This window comes from Protopterus annectens, chromosome 6.part1, assembly GCF_019279795.1.
Source record: "Protopterus annectens isolate FY-2018-M chromosome 6.part1, PAN1.0, whole genome shotgun sequence".
NCBI lineage: Eukaryota > Metazoa > Chordata > Ceratodontiformes > Protopteridae > Protopterus > Protopterus annectens.
The window spans coordinates 497192581-497211686 of NC_056738.1; the positions used below are offsets into that span (position 1 = coordinate 497192581).

At 46.1% G+C, this 19106-nt stretch overlaps 1 protein-coding gene across 3 annotated transcripts in view; it reads right to left on the minus strand.

Moving 5' to 3' along the window:
• Positions 1 to 19106, minus strand: part of TRA2B (transformer 2 beta homolog) — a 668812-nt gene that overhangs the window by 487239 nt on the left and 162467 nt on the right. For 2 of the 3 annotated variants that reach the window (XM_044075947.1, XM_044075945.1), the window contains exon 4: positions 12091 to 12312. In XM_044075947.1, the coding sequence (XP_043931882.1) occupies positions 12091 to 12312 (222 nt within the window). The remainder of the gene's footprint in view (positions 1 to 12090; positions 12313 to 19106) is intronic. The other variant, XM_044075946.1, reaches the window with a different exon arrangement.

Below are 19106 nucleotides of genomic sequence, written 5' to 3' on the forward strand. Positions count from 1 at the left end.
CTCACACACCTATGGCAGCCAGGCTTAAGCATTTGTTTAGGAGCCAACATCGGTTAGCCTGAGGGCTGGAAATCCCACAGTACAAATACTGCAACATGGGAATAGGACAATTAAAATTATGGCCACTGACAGATTCTAAGGCTTGAAGAAATAAATCTGGCTGATATTGTGGTACTGTGAATTATCTTCCTGACCTGGAATCAGTCTGTAGTCTTGAAAAAAAGAAGAGAAGCGGTCACAGATGCAGTGTTGCAGACTGCTCTTATGCATTCCAATGTCAGACTGTTCTGAGACTTGTAATTTATGGTTATTCCCAGATGGGAGCAAGGCTGAAATACCTGCCCCCTCTCTCTCAGTAGATGACTGGTCAGGGAGGTAATGACCCAGTCTACATAGGAAAACACTCAATCCCCTGCAGTCTCAAGTGAGGTGCTACCACTGCCATGCATTTGGTAAACACCCTGAAGGCTGTGGTGAGGCCAAAGGGCAGTGCTCTGAACTGGTAATAACTGTCTCTCCTCCAGAAGCATAAACACCTTCTGGAATGTGTTCATTTTTATGTGATAGTACAAACCCTGAAGGTGTATCGAGAACATCCAGTGGACCTTGCACAAGGGCAGAATGGACTGAACCATGACCACTTGAAACTTTTGAGTGTCAAATTGACATTCAAATTGCCGAAATCCAAAACTGGTCTCCAGTCCAGTTTTTTGGCACAAAAAAGAACCATGAGCAACTTCCAGATTTTATCGGGTCTGGTGGGCCCTCTTGGAAGACTTTCTAGCAGCTTTCATACCTCTACTCCTGCTACTTTACTCTGAGAGAACAGAGAAAGTTGCATAAAAATGGAGGTGGAAGGGAAAAGGGAATTGTATGACCTTGAAGATGATCCTCTGCTCCTACCAATCTTCTGTGGTGTCTAAGCAGGCCTCATGTCAGGAGTGCTGGTAGGGTAAGGTTGAGGAATGAACGAAAATGGACATCAGATCAAAGTTTTCCATGATAAAAGTTTTCCAAGATAAAATCTCTAAATCTGAACAGGAAGGTTCAAAAGGAGGACCAACTAAGATCTACAAAATAAAGGGCAAATCTCAGGAAACGACAGGATCCTGTACTGTGGGACACAAAAAAAAAGTACCTTTGCAGAACGGCTTTTCTCAGGATCTCCAAGGCCTAAGGTACAATATCCCTACCAATGTTAAAATCAAAAACAGCCACTGACTGTACTTCGACAAAACACTAGAACCTGAACTAAAATTTGGGCAGAAAGAAAATGTAGAGTCACCTAGCCACTACCAACAAAAAGCATTTCTTTATGGACTGCAACCTGCAAAAGCCTGGGATTCCTGGCCATTAAAGGAACTGGAGGAACTGTGCGGTCAACTTGAGCGACTGAAGATTGGGGGATTCGGACCTGCTGGATGAGAAATGAGACCCAGAATGGGATCCAGTAACCAAGAAGGATATTTCAAGAGGCCAAGGGAAGGGAATCCATACCTGACTAGGCCAAAAGGGGGCGAGGAGAATCACTGACTGCAGCAGGCTGCTTTCTGTAGAAACGTTACCATCAAGACACGGGGGACAATTATAAAAAAGTCCTGGCAGCCAAGCAAGCACAAGAGTGTCCCTGGGTAACTGACCAAGAGGGAGAATGATGACATAACTGCTGAACTTGGTGTTGGATGGGGAGGTAAACCAGTCACAATATAGTGTGTCCCAACACTGACGAATCCAAGCGGCCACTACCAGATTAAGGGCCACTCGGTGGTTGTTGCATCTTTCGGCTTTTCCCGTTTAGGGGTCGCCACAGCGGAAACGCCGGTCCACTAATGACTGGCAGTAGATTTTTATGTACCGACTTGCCAGGCCTGACGCACAACTTTCAACGAAGGTACGCCCATTCACACACGTCTCCACACAAGACGCTTTAGCTGAAAATCGAACAGGACAACATTTTACTGTGAGGAGACAACGCTACCGCAGCACCACCACCGCAGCTTCAAGGGCCACTCGGTACAACAACAAAATGCTCCTGCAGAGGCAGTCAGCCAGAATGTAGGCCATTCCCAGGATATGCACTGCTATTACAAACTGCTGAGAGGAGATCGCCCACTGCCAAACTCTCATGGCTTCCCAACAAAGGGTTAACCCCCCCCCCTCCATTCATATAGATAACCAGATGACCAACATATTGCCAGTCTGCATCACAAATCACACCACTTGGAAGGGCGTCCGGAAAGGTCTACAACGCAAGGACTGCTCATCTCCAGAATACCGATGTGAATGTAGGCCTCTGCAGCAGACCAGGACCATTGAACCTTCCTCCCTTTGAAATGCCCCACCCCCACGAGATAGGAGTCAATGGACAAAGGAATTATAAATTATCTCTCTTCAGTTACCAAGGGAGACGGTAACTCCCAGTGAATTTGCTCATGACAAACATTACATCTGCAGGGAAATACAAAGGATGAGAGAGGAAGGACAACCAAACAGCCAGAGTCTACTGTAGGGCCCCATGTGATATCTGACTAAAGGAACCAGTCTTAAAGCTGCCATATGATGGCAGAAGTTTCACAATTGCATGACGTAGTGGTTTCAGAGTTGCAAACATAGACAGGGCCTGAACTCGAAGGCTGAAAACTCTGCAGCTCAGGAGCCTGGCAATTTGATGGACCAGGTCTAAATGACACCCTGTGAACTCTAGAACTTTTAGAGGCTGAAGGCTCAGTTTTGGAAAGTTGACTGTAATGCTTACACTGATGCATACCTGGAGTAAGGAGTCCACTGCGAAGATCAAAGAAGCCCTTGTAGGGGGTGATGAGAAGATAATTGTCTAGGTACAATAAGACCAGAGACCCCTGCAGCCAAAGTCAGGCCACAACTGCCACGCACTTGGTTAACACCCAGTGAGCTGTAGCAAGACGAAATGGCAGGGCCCTGAAATGGCAATGACTGGCTGCCAACAGAAGCAAAGAAATGTCCAGGGACATCTTGAGGTGATGGCAGGCATCCTTGCAGTCTACTGAGCACATCCAATTGTCCTTCCTCAGAAGGGGTAATATGGACTGCACTACAATCTGGAACTAGGTCTTTCTGACGAGCTGGTTCATCTTGCTCAAATCCAAAATTGGTCAGAGGTCCTTTGTTTCGTTTGGAACTAAAATAAATCTGCAACAGACCCCAGATCTTCTTTGGTCTGTTGGGACCTCCTGAATAACTATTTGAGCAGTTTTTGAACCTCCGCCATTGTGTAAAGTCTTGGATGGGGTGGAACATCTGGGAAACGTTTTGGGCAATAGTTTGGGACTTCTGAAAAAGTAATGTTATAACCTCTGCATGTTACTATCCACCTAGGGGTTGGCCTCCCAAGTAAGAACCCTGACGGCCTCCATAGAAGAGCAGTCTGGCAACCTTCAGTATCACTGGAAGGGCCCACTGTAAAAAGTCCTGCAGAAGCCCAGATTCTGCAGACAGCATCTGCCCCCTGGGAGGCATCCACTATGATTCCCTCTCCTCCCCTGGGAAGAGCCTGGTGGAGGAGCATCCTAGATAAAGAACAGTTAGTTATGTACTCACCATAACTTTAGATGTATATAGTCCATCTCGCCTCACATTCTTCACCTGTGGGGTTCGGAGCCAAATGTCGGCTCCGACTCGGCCTATTTACTAGCTCGAAAGTCTGACTGGCTGGGCTAAGATGGTATCCCAAAACACACTGCTCCACATCCCCAGATCTAGTTTGCTGCCAAAAGAAGCATCGTATCCATCGCACACACACACACACACACACACACACACACACACACACACACACACACACACACACACACCAACGAGGTCCAACAAATTATCCAAAGGGACTCTAACATCAGAAGTACAAGGTGATCCTCCAAATCCTCCAGGCATGGGGGATGGTAGGGGGGGGGTAAATGAAGAATGTGAGGAGAGATGGACTACATACATCTAACGTTATGGTGAGTACATAACTAACTGATGTTATGTAATCCTATCTCGCCTACATTCTTCACCTGTGGGACAGCGTCCCTAGCACCTACATCCTGGGTGGCTCAATGGAAAATACTCCTGAGCACTGTGGAGCCAAAAGATGATCTGCCCCTGGATACCACATCCAATTTGTAACGGGAAACAAACATGTGAGGAGAAGCCCATGTTGCAGCCGCACATATATCATCCATCGATGACCTAGCCTGAAAGGAAGTGGAAACTGCTCTGGTAGAGTGTGCTCTGACTCGAAAGGGCAGGCTCTTTCCCCCTGCCTGATAAATAAAGGAGACGCAACCAGCTATCCACCTAGAGATGGTGACCTTGGAAACCGCAGACCCCAAACAATTCTCTGAGAATGAAACGAAGAGCTGGTCTGACTTCCGCCAACCTTTAGTCCTGTGTAGATAAAAGTGTAGTTGCCTATGAACATCCAACAGATGAAACTGGTACTCTGCCTTATTGGAGAAGTTTGGGAAGAAGACCGGCAGTTCAATGGACTGATTAATATTAGATAAGGAAGCCACTTTGGGAAGAAAGGACGGATTTGGTCAGACAGACTATCTCTATGGAATATCAAATATGGGGGCTTGATTGATAGGGCCTGGAGTTCTGAGACTTGTCTAGCCGATGTGATAGCTATCAAAAAGGCAGAATTCCATGTAAGAAATTTTAAATCGCAGGAAGCTGCAGGCTCGATGGGTGGGAGAGTGAGAGCCTGCAGAACAAAACTGAGGTCCCAGGGTATAACAGGTTGAGATACAGGGGGACGAAGAAGAGTGCCTTTCAGGAATGCTTTACACAGACTGTGTGCCATTAAGCTAGGTTCATAAGCCACATGATATTTTGAAATAGCCGCCAGCTGAACTTTGATGGTGGCTGAGGCAGACCCTTGGTAGAATAAATGAGACAAATTCCAAAACCGAATCAATGGGGGCTGTGTAGGGTTCAATACCTTTGGAATGGGCCCATATTGAAAACCTTTTCCACTTGCTAGAGTAGATCTTCCTAGTGGACGGTTTATGAGAGGACAAAAGAATATGGACTACGTCTGGAGAAAAATCATGACACCTGACTACGGATGGAAGTGGAGTAGCCAGAGTGGAGCTGTCCTGACATGTGTCAGCAAGTCTGGACGAGGGTCCAGAGTCCAAGGAGCATCCACAATGTAAGGTTGAAGGAAGGGGAACCATACTTGTCGAGGCCAGTGTGGCACGATCAGAAACAACCTGCTTCCTAAGGATAGCGCTTTCTGAATCACCCTCGAGATAAGGGGAAACGGAGGGAAAACATACAGCAGACCCGAGGGCCAATTGTGCGCAAGAGCGTCCCTTGGAGATTCCCCCGGTAAGGGGGGGGGGGGTCAGCGAGAAGTAGCTGCTGCATTTCGCATTGAGGAGACTGGCAAACAGATCGCAGCACGGCTGACCTCATTTACTGAATATGCTGTCCGCCACCTGGCAGTTCAGGGACAATCGTAAGGCATGAGGATCGCTCTGCTTAGCCTGTCTGCAATCACATTGGCTTTCCCCGGGATGTGCGTCGCCACCAAGGCCCGTTGGGAAGCTATCACCCAATTCCACACTCATGGCCTCTCTGCATAGGGGGTACGATCTGGTTCCTCCTTGCTTGTTGAGATACTGACATTTTGTCAGAGTATATCGCAATAGTCCCTAGAGGGAGGACATCCTGAAGTGCCTGCAACGCTAGGAGCACTGCCCTCATCTCCAGGACATTTATGTGCAAGTCTATCTCCTGCTCCTGCCACGTGCCTTGGACCATCCTGCCGAGATAATGCCCCCCCCCCCCCCTATCCGGGAGGCGTCTGTGGTCACTGTGGCTACCGGGCTGGGTGGAACAAAGGGTTCCCTTACGTCTAAGTTGTTGGTGCATAGCCACCAACTGAGGTCCTGCTTGCATTTGCCTGTGGTTAAGATAGGATGGGATAGCGGTAGTCTTTGGAAGGACCATTGGGTGAATAAGAGCCATTGTAGGATCCTCATATGTAACCTCGCTAATGGGACCATCATGATAGCGGACGCCATTGTCCCCAATAACTGAAGAACTAGTCTTGCCCTCACACGTGTCAGAGGCATCATCGTACGAACCCGTCGTTGCAACCCTGTGATCCTCTCCATAGGTAGGAATGCTCTCAACCAAATAGTGTCCAACTCTGCTTCTATAAAAGAGACACGCTGTGAGGGTAGCAAGGCAGATGTTTTTCAGTTTATTGTAATGCCTAACTGGTGACAAAGATTGTAATGCCTAACTGGTGACAAAGATCGATGGTAGTATCTCTGTTTTGAAGAAGTAGATGCTTGGTGGGGGCGGATAGGAGCCAGTCGTCCAGGTAAGAAAATACCTGGAATCCTTGATGTCTCAAGTGAGCAGTCACCACTGCCATGCATTTTGTAAACACCCTGGGGGCTGTGGTGAGACCAAAGGGCAGGGCTCGAAACTGGAAATGCCTGGCTCCCACCCGGAAGCGTTGATGACATCTGGATGCTCTGTCCACTTTGACGTGGTAATAAGCATCCTTCAGGTCAATGGAGCATATCCATACCTCTTTTCCCAACAACGGGAGAATCTATTGTAGCATGACCATCCGGAATTTGGACTTGTGTACGTAATGGAGTTGGCAGAGATCCAAAATGGGTCTCAGGTCCCCAGTTCTTTTCGGCACCAAAAAAAAAAAACTCTATTAAGTCCCTAATCCGATCTGGTCTAGGGGACTGGTTGGATGACTCTTTTCAAGCAGCTGAGAAATCTCGGTTGCTGCATGACCCCTTTGACTGGGTGGAACGTCTGGGATCCGTTTGACGGGAGGGGGTGTGGAGTGAAATGGGATGGTGTAACCTCCGGCGATTATCCCCAATACCCATCTGTCCTGGGTGATGTTGACCCAGGCTTCCGGATACTGGGAAATTCGACCCCCAACTGGCTCTGGAGAAGCACAGCCGGGCACACCCTCAGGAATGAAAGTATGGGAAACCACGAAAAGAATCGCGGTCCCCAGAATTGCGGGGGCCCCCTCTGCCTCTGGGGCGATGTCTCCCTGAATACGACCCCCCTCCCCTGCCTTGGGGGGGGGTCTCACCCTGTGCGGTAGGAAAGGACCTTTGTGATTTTTTTAAACCATATTTTTCCCCCTCGCTGAGCCTTGGGATAAGGTCTCGACAGGAGGGAAAAAGAGACTCCAACGGCAGACAAGGTCTTTCCCTCTTGCTCGCACCTGGTGTGGGTTGTCTTTCACCTTGGTCCCGAACAAAGAGGAACCATCAAAGTGGGCATCAGTGAAGGAAGACTTAAAGGCCTCCGCAAAGTGACACAGGCGTAGCCAGGCTTGCCTCCAGAGGGCCACTCCTGAGCTAGCCACCCTACTAGCTCCCTCGGCCACGTACGAAATCAGTCGCATGGACGAGTTAGCGATGGAGTAGAGGGTAGAGAGCTGAGCGCTGACAGTCTGAGCCACCGCCTAAAGCACATTACCCATTACAGTATCTCCTAACTCCTTAAGGAGATCTCTCTGGATCCGTGTGAAATGAGACAAAATTCAGTGACCGCAAGGTAAAGGTCGCTGAAGACAGGGTACGCTTCCCATACCGATCCATAGTCCTAGACTCCTTGTTAGGAGGATGGAACGAAGAGAAAGACTCAGCAACTTACTTCTTTGTGGCAGCCACCACCACCATAGCATCTACCGGGACTCCCTGTGTTAAAAATTCTTTCCCTTGGGGAGCAGACAAAAATTTGATGAGGCGTCGAGGAACAGGCTCCACGGAGTCAGGAGTCTCCTACACCCTCCGACAAATAAGGTCCAGGAGCTCGAAGGGTGGAGACACCCAGGAGGCAGAGGGCTGAGCGCCAAAGGTCTTAAGGAATACAGACTCCTCCTCGGAGGGGGTTTAGGAGGGCCAGTCTCCTCTTTGTTTCAAGACCTCCAGGATATCGGAGAACGAAACATCCTCAGAGGAAGACTTACGGGACCCCTCCGATTCTTCGAGGTCAGTATCGGAAGTGAGGGACTCGTCCTGGGAGTCTATGTGCTTCCTCTTGCATGATTTCTTTCTGGGGGTTCCTCAGGCACAGGCTCTGCGGGTCCCTCAGAAAGAAGGGGACCACTCGTGGGGGTATCCTTAGGCTCTGGTGCTCTGCTATCCAAGGATAGGTGGGTGTCAGAAGCTCTCGCCGGTGTTGGGGGGATGGAAGAACCGATCCGAGAGAAGTAGCTCACCTAGCCAGCGTGCTCCGCATAGCCTCGAAGGCGGGACCCCCCGAATCAGAGGACCGACCACCTTCCAAGGCCATGACCGGGACTGGTGTCCCCACAGCAGAGGCACCAAGAGGGAGGCTCGGAACCGAAGGGTGTTCCAAGGCATCCCCCTCGGGCCTGACCGAGGAGACCAAAGTCTCGAACCCTGTGGACGGAACAGACAAGGTCAGAGCCGATGCGGGCACTGAAACCCCGCTGGGGGATAGGAGCCGGTGCATGGACGTCCCTCGGAGCAGAGCTCACCAGCTCTGACAAGGATGCGCTCGGAGGAGGAATAGCAGAACTAACAGAGCTGGCTCCGGAGCAGAGAAAAGTTTGGCCAACACCGGCGACTGTAACAGCCTCTGCACCACTCTATCTACATCCAAATCAGAAAGCCTGGAGGATTTGGAGGAGATGGATGGAGACCTAGACCTCCTATCTGGAGAACCCTGCCTCAAACTTGGCGACCGGCTCCAAATTGGCTCCAAAACGATCGGAGCGGACGCAGACTCAGCCGACACAGCTACCTCCTGCGGCCCCGATGCCGGTGGAGCCGAGGAAGCAGACTCGACAATGGTAATTTTACAAGGTGGCTCCGAAACAACACTATGAACAACTATTTGTATAAGAACAATTAGCCAAAGATTTTCACAAGAAAGATTTTTTTAGCAATACTTAGCCACAGCCAAGTCGAGACCATGTCTGAGCTCTACAAGTGGCAAACGAGATCTGGGGATGTGGAGCAGTGTATTGTGGGGTACCATCTTAGCCCAGCCAATCAAAGACTTTCAAGCTAGTAAATAGGCCGAGTCGGAACAGACATTCGGCTCCGAACCCCACAGGTGAAGAATGTAAGTGAGATAGGACTACATAACATCTGTGATGTTCTGAAAAGGATACACTTACCCCCCCCCCCCTCTTTCTGTACTCCTAGAAAAGGTCTGCTGGGGGTAGAAAAGCACACTACGACATCGGACATAGTTTACCAGTCTTGTTCCTTTCTGGTCAGATGTCCTAAACTTTGGGTGTAAACAAAAGACCCATCAAAAGAGGCACTGACACACAGTCTGCAAAGTTACACAAACTACATTCAGGCAAGAATTTGCAATGCAATCACAAATCCTGCTGTTCAAGATGCTCCAACCACACTGCAGATGAACCTCACTGAAAACATTGGTGATGGAAACTAAGGTGGACACAGTCTTCAGTGACTGTGGAGTCTTGAAGGTACTTGACACCAGACCTAGTTGAAGCCTTGTCAAAAAGGAAAGTAGCACAAGTGCTCTCTATGCAAATATGGATGAGGTACAAGCACACTTCCTAATCTATCCAGAGACACTGATCAGGGGTGAACAGAGGAGCTCTCCTTAGAATCTCCTCCTTGGTGGCTGCTGCCACCACAATGGCATCAACAGGGTCTTACTCCAGTGAGGCCAGTCTCTAGGAGGGGAGAGAACTTTATCCAGCTTTCTAGGAGTGGGTTCCACTGTCGGGCTCTTTCCACACTCTTGATCCACACTCTTGAATACTAGGTCTATAAAGGGCATCTCGAGGGGGAAGCCGGCCAAGGAGTGAATGGGCCTACAACAAAGGCCTCCAGAAATATGGACTCCTCCAGAGAGGGGGCTTCAGTGGTTCAGCCTCCTGATTGGCAAAGCAGCTCCAAAATGCCATAACAGGAGCCACTGCATGGGGACTTAGGGGAACCCACTCAGAGGTTAGATTCCCCACAGGAGTCTGTCACCAAGGATAAGTGCTTCCTCTTGTACTCCCTCTATTGCTGGAAACCCTCCTTTCTGACAAGTCTGGAGAGGAAGGGGGGAAAAGAGTCAGAAAACCTTACCATGGGGGCAGACTGGAGGGCTAGGTGATGTAGGCGGTCCTGAAGCAGACTGATTACTGAGCCAGAGGAACAGATGAAAACTGGGAAGGGGTGGCACTGGAAATCTGACCATTCCTTCAACAGCAGAGCATCCTCTCAATGTCAAAGGCCAAGGAGGAGGCAGGTCTCTCAGATCCAAAGGTCCCAGAACCAGAGGATACCAGAGACAGCCCTGAAGTTGAGATCCGAGCAAAGCTGAAGTGACAATTCCAAAGCAGGAACAGTCGAACCAAACCCAGAAAACCCAGCTTTGACACCATGGCTTCAAGGGCCAGCAGCCCCAAACAGCAAGGTTTGAGACTACCAAGAACAGGATGTAGCCAAAGAAGGCCAAGGCATCAAATCTCATCTGGAGGGTGGAAACTCTGCCACCTCCAAAGACCTTTGATCCAAATGGGCTGTGGGAGGAAGCCAGAAGGATGGAGCAAAGGGTCCCAGTACCAGACCTGGACCCAAAGGGATAAGGCTTAATTGCATCTGTATCCGAAAAAAGGCCATCACCAGCTGCTTCAGATCAGTAGTTTTGATGCTGCCCACTGACCTTGATAACTGGATGGAAGAAACTACAGAGGATCTATGAGAAAATGATCCCACATACCAGATCCATCCAGAGAGATCTTGAACCACAGCACAAATGGGGAAGACTCCGGCAACTGAAGAGGGCTGGGAGAAAACAGGAGAAGCCATCCTACCTGAAGGAGCCCCTTTGACCACAAAGGGGCTTTGAATGCTTGGAGCAAAAGAAGCAATCTTGCCTGGTTTGGGTTCCAAAGGCAATCGGCTCTGAAACAGAGAAGCCATCATCAGTGCCAGGGAAGCTGAAAGTCAGGGAACTTCGGATCCAGCGAACCCAAGAGAGAAAGTCCACAGGTGGAGGGTGAAAACAGTTTATGCTCCCCTTTGACCGGTTTGGAGTCTTGCAGCCAAGGCTTTACAGACCAAGTCTTGGTAGCAGGCGGAGAAGCCACAATGGAAAGCAGCAGAGGAACCACAGGTTAGAAACCCTTTCAAAACAAGCTTGGCACTACACCTCACTAAGGGCACAACAATCAAAGTTCTCAAACACGTGGAGCACCCAGAATCAAGATGTACCAGAACCCAAACACAAATGCATTTTAGGTGCGCATCCTGGGAGGGCAACTTGTTCCTGCAGGAGACACTTTTTGAAACCCTTGTCCATACAAAAACCTTATCATGGTACCAAAATACATAGAGCAACCTGACAAATGGGGGAAAAAAAAGGTCTGTAAGGCGAACGGTGACAACCTACACTACCTAACGCACGCACTACCAGGCCAACCCTAACTACTTAAGGGGTAAGGGAAGAAAGAATCTTACCGAAGATAACTGCTAACTCTTCAAATAAGGAAAAAAAAAGCAGACATCAAATCAAGAGATTAAAGAAAACTAGCATCCAAAATGCAGTCAAAGGTCATTAGAGTAAAGATTCTAACAGTGCAGGCTTGATTCGCTGACACCACCCTGTTTTATTCCTCAACCACTACAGTCACCGTTACAACTCTAAGCAAGGAGCATACTTGTATACAAATAATTTATGCAACACAACAAAGTTATGCAACACAACAAAGTTATGCGCAGATTTCAGGAACACAAGTTCAGCTCCATTACAGAAGGGAAATGGGTCACAACTCATTATCAAGAGTTAAGCTTTGACAAGCTGCATTTTTACTCAGATGCTCTTTATACACATACAGTGAGGACTCAATACACAAGAGTACTAAACTATGCATGAAATTGAAAACTTTTTTAAATAAAGCACAGCAAGCAATCCACACAAGAGAGTCATCTTCACACTTAAAGCTCTTTGGCAAAAAATGTTACTTTATTTTGCAACATTCAATTTGGTGGTGTAAAAATAGACAAAATCTTTAATGTCTGTCAAACCATCACAAAAAAAATTCCATTTGTACTGTGCCATTCCTAAACCTACCTCTTTGGCATCGTCCACATTCTCAAAGTAAACAAATGCAAATCCTCTGGAGCGTCGTGATTGTTGGTCATACACAATACAAACATCTGCAAGTGGACCATACTTTGAAAATACTTCTCGTAGGTCTCTTTCTGTAGTGTAGAGACTCAATCCAAATACGCCCAGACAACAGTTGGGGTCAGGATTTGCCTGTTTAACAGAGACACTGGCACTAGTTAACCTCTAAAACAAAAGCAGATAGGGTTCTCTCAATACGTTTCGACAGTGATCAACTAAATACTCTAATACATTAGCATCTCAGAAATGGTGCATTAATTTAATTCAGTTTCAGAAACAACTAAAATTAAGAAAATATTTAAGATAAAGGAAAAAAAAAACAAAAGCAACTAACAGATCACATGTTAAATGTGAAAGACAATACAGTGAACAATGATACTAAACTTCTACAACACAGAAAAATATGCTTTACTTTTCATTATACAGGACATTCTTTGATACAACTGTGCATCTGTATCATCCATTTTTACCTCGTTAGCACGAAAAAAACTAGGCAACACTCCAATGTAGTACTTGCCCAACACGTGCATTTGTAATAGTACAGTAAAAGTTTAGCATTACATTTGCTAACAAAAATCAGCCAAACCTTTGAAGATTAGCAGACAACACAAGTATAAGCCAACAGTAGCATTCATAGGTCACATCAACCTAGAGAGAACGAAATGTGGCCCACATTTCAGTTTCAGCCACAAAGTACCTGCCAAAAAGGTAAACAAATCAATTGGGGGCAGAGAAATATGTAGGCTTACTTCATTTCACACAGGAGAATCTTGCCAGAGTCAACTATACTTAAATTCAGTAATAGCCACCACAGATCTTGTATAGATGTCCATTACTTGACAGAAAAAGTATTACAAGTCCTCCATTAAAAATAAGTACCATCTTCAAGTCTTATGCACATAAAACCTTAGGCTAAACATAATAAAGGAGTGTAGCATAGAGAAATTCAAAACAGATTGCCAGTTACAAAAATTTTCAAATTTAAATCAAGGTCATTCTGGTTGTATACTGCCGCTGGCCAAGTAAATTCACCCCTTTCTACCACTGATGTAGTCTCCAAAACTAGCATCTTATTTCAGGAAAAATCTGTTGGGCAGAAAACTGGGAAATACAGGCAGAATCCCAAGCAGTTACCAAAGTAATCCGGGGAAGGAACAACTAGATGCACCCCCTTTAACACAGCTGTCAAAGTCTACCTTGACTCCAGAGTTGACATTAACCTCGTAAAGCTCACTTGTGTTATACCTATGCATACTGCAACTTGGGAGTGCTCTGAAAGGACCCTTATGAGCTGTCAAAAACAGCCAACTCAGTTTTACAAGCAATTAGAGCAGTCCTTTCACGGACACATTTATCGTGTATTAAATCAACAAGTCATTACTTGTACTCGAGGTGTGCAGTAAACAATACAAATAATGGAAAACCTTGAAATTAAAATATAATCTAGTTTTATGGGCAATGCCACTGAGAATATGGTTATGGCTTTCTGTAAGTCAATGCTTGCTGATCAGAACTCCCGCCAATCAGAGCCAGCTTTAAAGTTCCAGGACCCCCATAATGCCAACGCTTGAACACAATTAATACAAATAGAATTTCCATAATAAGATCAAGACCCATAAAATTACTGCTTTGTAAAATGGAGTGCCACAAAGTCTGAAGGACCCAGAAAGACTAAAGGACATCAAGCTCCCTGAAAAGGACCAACAGCAGAGCAGAATAAAATTGCAAAAGCAAACTGCAGTAATATTACTCAACGCCAAAGCAAGATTAATTAGGGGAACCCTATTAGATTACAATTAGTTTTGAATTTGTTAATCCAGAACAAAATTATATACAAATACTAAAAGGATTAAGAATCTCAAGAACTTTAGCAATACTGAACTCAAGTAGCCCACTAAAACAGAGGCATTAAAACGGAGCCTAATCATAGGGAGGGGAATTAATGCAGGCAAATGAACTGCATTAGCATTTAAATTGCTAAACACCACGATTATTAAGAGTCAGGGACATGCAGTAAAAGCCACAAAAAAGCCAAAGATAACCCAGCAGATTTTCAGTGTTGGGAAGCTCAAAAAAAAAAAAAAAAGCATCTTTCTGATTTATCAATGACGGATTTAACTGCGAATGGCTACTATGAACATTTTTTCAGTACAATAATATATACTCTGGGAATTAATAGGACAAGAGCAATGACAGCTCTAGGACAAGCTGTTTATATAGTTTGTGAACCCACAACATAATTCCTCCACCACAGACCCCTTTGGGTTAATGGCTCTGTGGAATATAAAGGGGATAACCCTAACTAGAAAAGGGGGGGGGGGTGGACAAAGTCTAGTTTACAGAGATTTTGTTTAAAGTGAAGGTTTTTATACACCATTACTGTACATGTTACTGAGAGAAAACAGGCAACATGCAAAATTTTATATAAAAGAAACCAGAAAAAAAGTTCAAAATGTGCATGCATGCTACCATAGTACTGGGGTAATTAAGGGTTATATCGGTGCGCATGTTAGTTTGGGATTAACCTGCTTACTGACAGCCAGGGGTGAATTTGCGATTTCCCATACAATGACTAAGGTTTTACTTAAACAGGGTCAGGGATAAACTCCGCTTCACATGAATGGGGAAGTAATTCCACAGTGTGGGGATCACATCATTCGCTTGAGCATATACTATTTATGTCGCAGGAAAAAAAAAAAAAAAAAATCAGGTCATTGGATCTAGTCTTTCTGGTGCTGTTTTACGGGTGTGCAACAGGTCTACAGCTGAATTGGAGGATGCCTTATACGGCAGGCACAGCCTGCCACTCAGTAGCCTGTAGCACAGGCAGTACAGTGGGCCTTAATGCAACCTGTGCCTGGACTCTCCTGGTAGGAAACATTTGCAGATGTTCCCAACTGTTGCAAATGCCCGGTTAGTTACATGCCAAAGGGGGCACTGTACTCCATGATGGATCTGATAAGGAATGAAGAGAGAGCGATACATCTGCCTTTAAACTGGATGCCATGCCCTGCCTATAAGTTAGGTAACAGAATAATTCTTAATATCTTGGCTACATATTGGTTGAAGGCCAGGTGACTGTCTACGCATGTTCCTGATACCAAACTACCATGTCAGCTCTAAAGACTGTTTTTATAGACAGAGTAATTAGGTTAGGTGTCAATTTCCCAAAGGGCACTATAATGCATTCCTTTGCATCGAGTTTTAATGTAGCATTAAATTAGGTCATTTGTTTGTGTTACACCCTCCTGTAGAATGCCACAGTCATAAAGGAGAATCTATTAAAAGCTCTCAATTTAGTGATCACAGAGAATTAAGTCCATTAACCTCCGTGTTCTTCCCAGAAAGTACAGTTTTGTACCTACCATAAATGTAGATGTCCAAGAGGTATGCATCTGCAGTCCTAACAAATGGGTTGTCCTGCCTCAGGCAGCCCTTCGGTCGGCCGGATTCCAAAATTTGGGTCTGGCCTCGGCTGATGTCGCACTTCACCCGACGTCATAGCTGCTGTGAATTGGGTATAAAGGCATCAGCCGACGCCATTTTCCTCAGTGTTTCTTGCCCCAGATGCCAGGTGCCCTCTAGGAAGGCTAAATTTGGATAAATGTAAATGATTCCAAACAGTAGAGAACAAACAAAAATAAACATGTATATACATATATACAAACAAATACACCATAATAGATTCCCCCAGCTAGCTACAAGATGGGCAAATACCCTAGGAGTACCACAGAGGGGAAGGAGGGTGGGTAATCCTGACTGCAGATGCATACCTCTCGGACATCTACATTTAGGGTAGGTACAAACTGTACTATGTCCCCAAGGATGCATCTGCAGTCCTAACAAATGGGTAGATTACCATAGCCAAACTGGGGGAGGAGGCACTAAGATGATTATGGTGTAGTTAAGATCCCTTGCAAAACAGCAGTTGCAAAACCTGCTCGGGATCTGGAGTATAAAAGGTAGATTATAATGCTTGGCAAATGTATGCACGGAGCTCCAAGTAGCAGCTTCTAAAATGTCTTTGGTAGCCACTCCTCGTAAGAAAGCTGTAGTAGTGGCTGTAGCCCTTGTGGAGTGAGGTCTGATGTCTTTTGGAGTTGTCTTTCCATGAAAAGAGAAACAAAGTCTAATGCAATTTCCTATCCATTTTGAGATGGTCTGTTTTGAAATTGCTTTTCCTTCCATTCCTGTTGCATATGCTACCAGAAGCTGGTCAGTTTTTCTATTGTTCTTGGTTCTGTCCAGATAGTAGCGCAATTGCCTGTGCACATCCAAGGTATGTAGTAGTTTTTCCCCCCTGTTCTGTGGGTTGGGGAAGAATGTTGGTAGGTGGATTGCTTGGTTCAATGACACCCTGGAGGCCACTTTTGCCATAAAAGTAAGGTTAGTTCTCAAGGACACTCTATCCTGATGGAAGATAAGGAAGGGCTGTACTGCCATTAATGCCTGTAATTCAGAAACCCTTCTTGCTGAAGTGATTGCAAGCAGGAAAGCAGTTTTCCAAGATAAGAACTGTAATTCTGCTGATGCTGCTGGTTCGAAAGGGGGAAGTGTTAACTTTTCCAGCACAAAGTTAAGGTCCCATGTAGGCAAAGGTGGCTTCCTTGGAGGCTTTACATTTTTAATTCCTCTCAGAAACTGCCTGAGTAGAGGATGAGAGAAGACTGGAGGATCCATGTTGTATTCTGCTGAAATTGCTGATGCATGAATCTTAATGGAGGAGTAAGACAGGCCATTGTGGAAAAGTTCAGCTAAATATTCCAGGATGTTAGCTATGTTTGCTAATGATACATTTTCTCCTTTTGCAGCACTCCAAATGAGGTATCTTTTCCATTTGGCTGAATAAGTCTTCCTTGTGGAGGGTCTGCGAGCCTCCAGGATAATGTCTTTAACCCTCTGAGATAAATCTGGGTTATTTTGTTTTATGTAATATCCCAAGCAGCTAGCTGCAGTGTTTTCAAGTTTGGATGTAGGATCTTGAAGTTGTTCTGTGTTAGCAGTAAAGGAACTAGAGGTAGAGGCCATGCGTGTGTCCGAGACATACTCCTCAGTAGCGGGTACCAATGCTGCCTTGGCCAGTCTGGAGCTATCAGGATGATCTTTGGGTGATCTTCTTTGATCTTCAGTAGCACTTTGTGCATCAAAGGAAGAGGTGGGAATGCATATGCTGTCAGGTTTTCCCAACTGAAGGAGAGGAGTCCACCTTCCAAGCAAGTGGGTGGTATGTCCTTGTGCAGAATTTCCTCAATTGGTGGTTGTGTGGGGATGCGAACAGGTCTATTTCTGGTAGTCCCCATTTCTTTGTAATGGATTTGAAGATGTCTGGATGCAGCATCCATTCATGGGCATCCGTGGTAGTTCTGCTTAAGGTGTCTGCTAGTATATTTTCTTTTCCTGGCACAAATATGGCCTGGAGCTGAATGTTGAGGTTCAGGGCCACATTCCACAGGTCCATTGCCATCCGGCATAGAGGATATGAGTGTGTGCCTCCTTGTTTGTTGATATACCACATGACTGTGGTGTTGTCCGTCCTTATCAGCAAATGACCCCGTTGAAGAAACTGTCTGAATGTCTGAATTGCCTGTTTCACTGCCAGCATCTCTTTGATTTATGTGTAGGTTCAGCTGGTCTTGTGTCCATAGGCCTTGTATACACTTGTCCACCATGTGTGCCCCCCAACCGAGGTCTGAGGCGTCCGTGGTGATAGTCTGGCTTGGGTGAGGCTTGTGGAAAGGCAGTCCTCTGTTCAACTGACAGGCCTGAGCCCACCACAGGAATTCTTGCTTCAGGCATGGAATTACTGGAATCTGGGCTTCTAGACTGTGCTTGTGTTGAGACCATAAATTCCTTAGGTACCATTGCAACTTCCTCATATGCAGTCTGGCATGTGGAATCAATATTATACAGGATGCCATGTAACCCAGGGCTTGCAGAACTTTCCTTGCTGTAAGCTGGCTCTGTGTTGTTAATGCCATGAAACAGAGTGGTAGTTGCTTTTGCTTTTCTGCTGTGAGAAATGTCATCTGATTTGAAGTGTCCAGTTCTGCACCCAAGAATGTTATCCTTTGGGATGGTACCAGCCTTGACTTTTTCATGTTGACTGTGTATCCCAAGGCTTGCAGTAGTTGTATAACCTTTTCCAAATCTTTTGTTAATTTGGTCTTGTTGTCTGCTTGTATTAGGCAGTCGTCCAGGTATGGATAAATCTGAATTCCCTGAAGCCTGCAATGAGCAATTACTGATGCCAGGCATTTCGTGAATACTCTGGGCGCAGTAGATAAGCCAAAGGGCAATGCTGAGAATTGATAATGCTATGATCCTGCAAGAAATCTGAGGTATCTTCTGCAATCTGGTCGTATAGGGACGTGCAGGTATGCCTCCTTGAGATCTAGAGTCACCAGCCAAAACTCCTTGCCCAGCATGGGAAGAAGTTGGTGTAGGGTCAGCATTTTGAATTTTGGAACAATGAGATATGTGTTCAGAGCGGACAGGTCGAGAATAGGTCTCCATTGGTTTTCTTTCCTTGGTACCAGGAAAAGTCTGGAGTAAAATCCTTGTCCTTGTTCCATAGACTGTACCTTTTCTATAGCTCTCATCCTTAGTAAGTGGTTGATTTGTCCTAGAGCGTTTGTTTTTTGGTTTGGTGGTAGGTTTGGCATTCCTCTCTTTTTTGGTAGAGTGTGGAAGTGAAACCTGTAGCCTTTGTCTATTGTCTGTAAAATCCATTTGTCTCCTGTAATGTAATGCCAGTTTACGGAAAATAAGGCTAGCTTTCCGCCTAAGGGTGCTTCCAGTTGTTCCCTGGTAGGCGGTATCAGAGTCAAGTCATTGTGTCTGTCCTGTGGAAGTGGTAGTAACTGGATCTGTGGCAGTACTTCTCTGGTTGTTAGGCTGCCACTGACGTCCCCTGTAGGCACCTCTGGATTGGCCTCTGCCTCTTGGGCGCCTATTTCTGC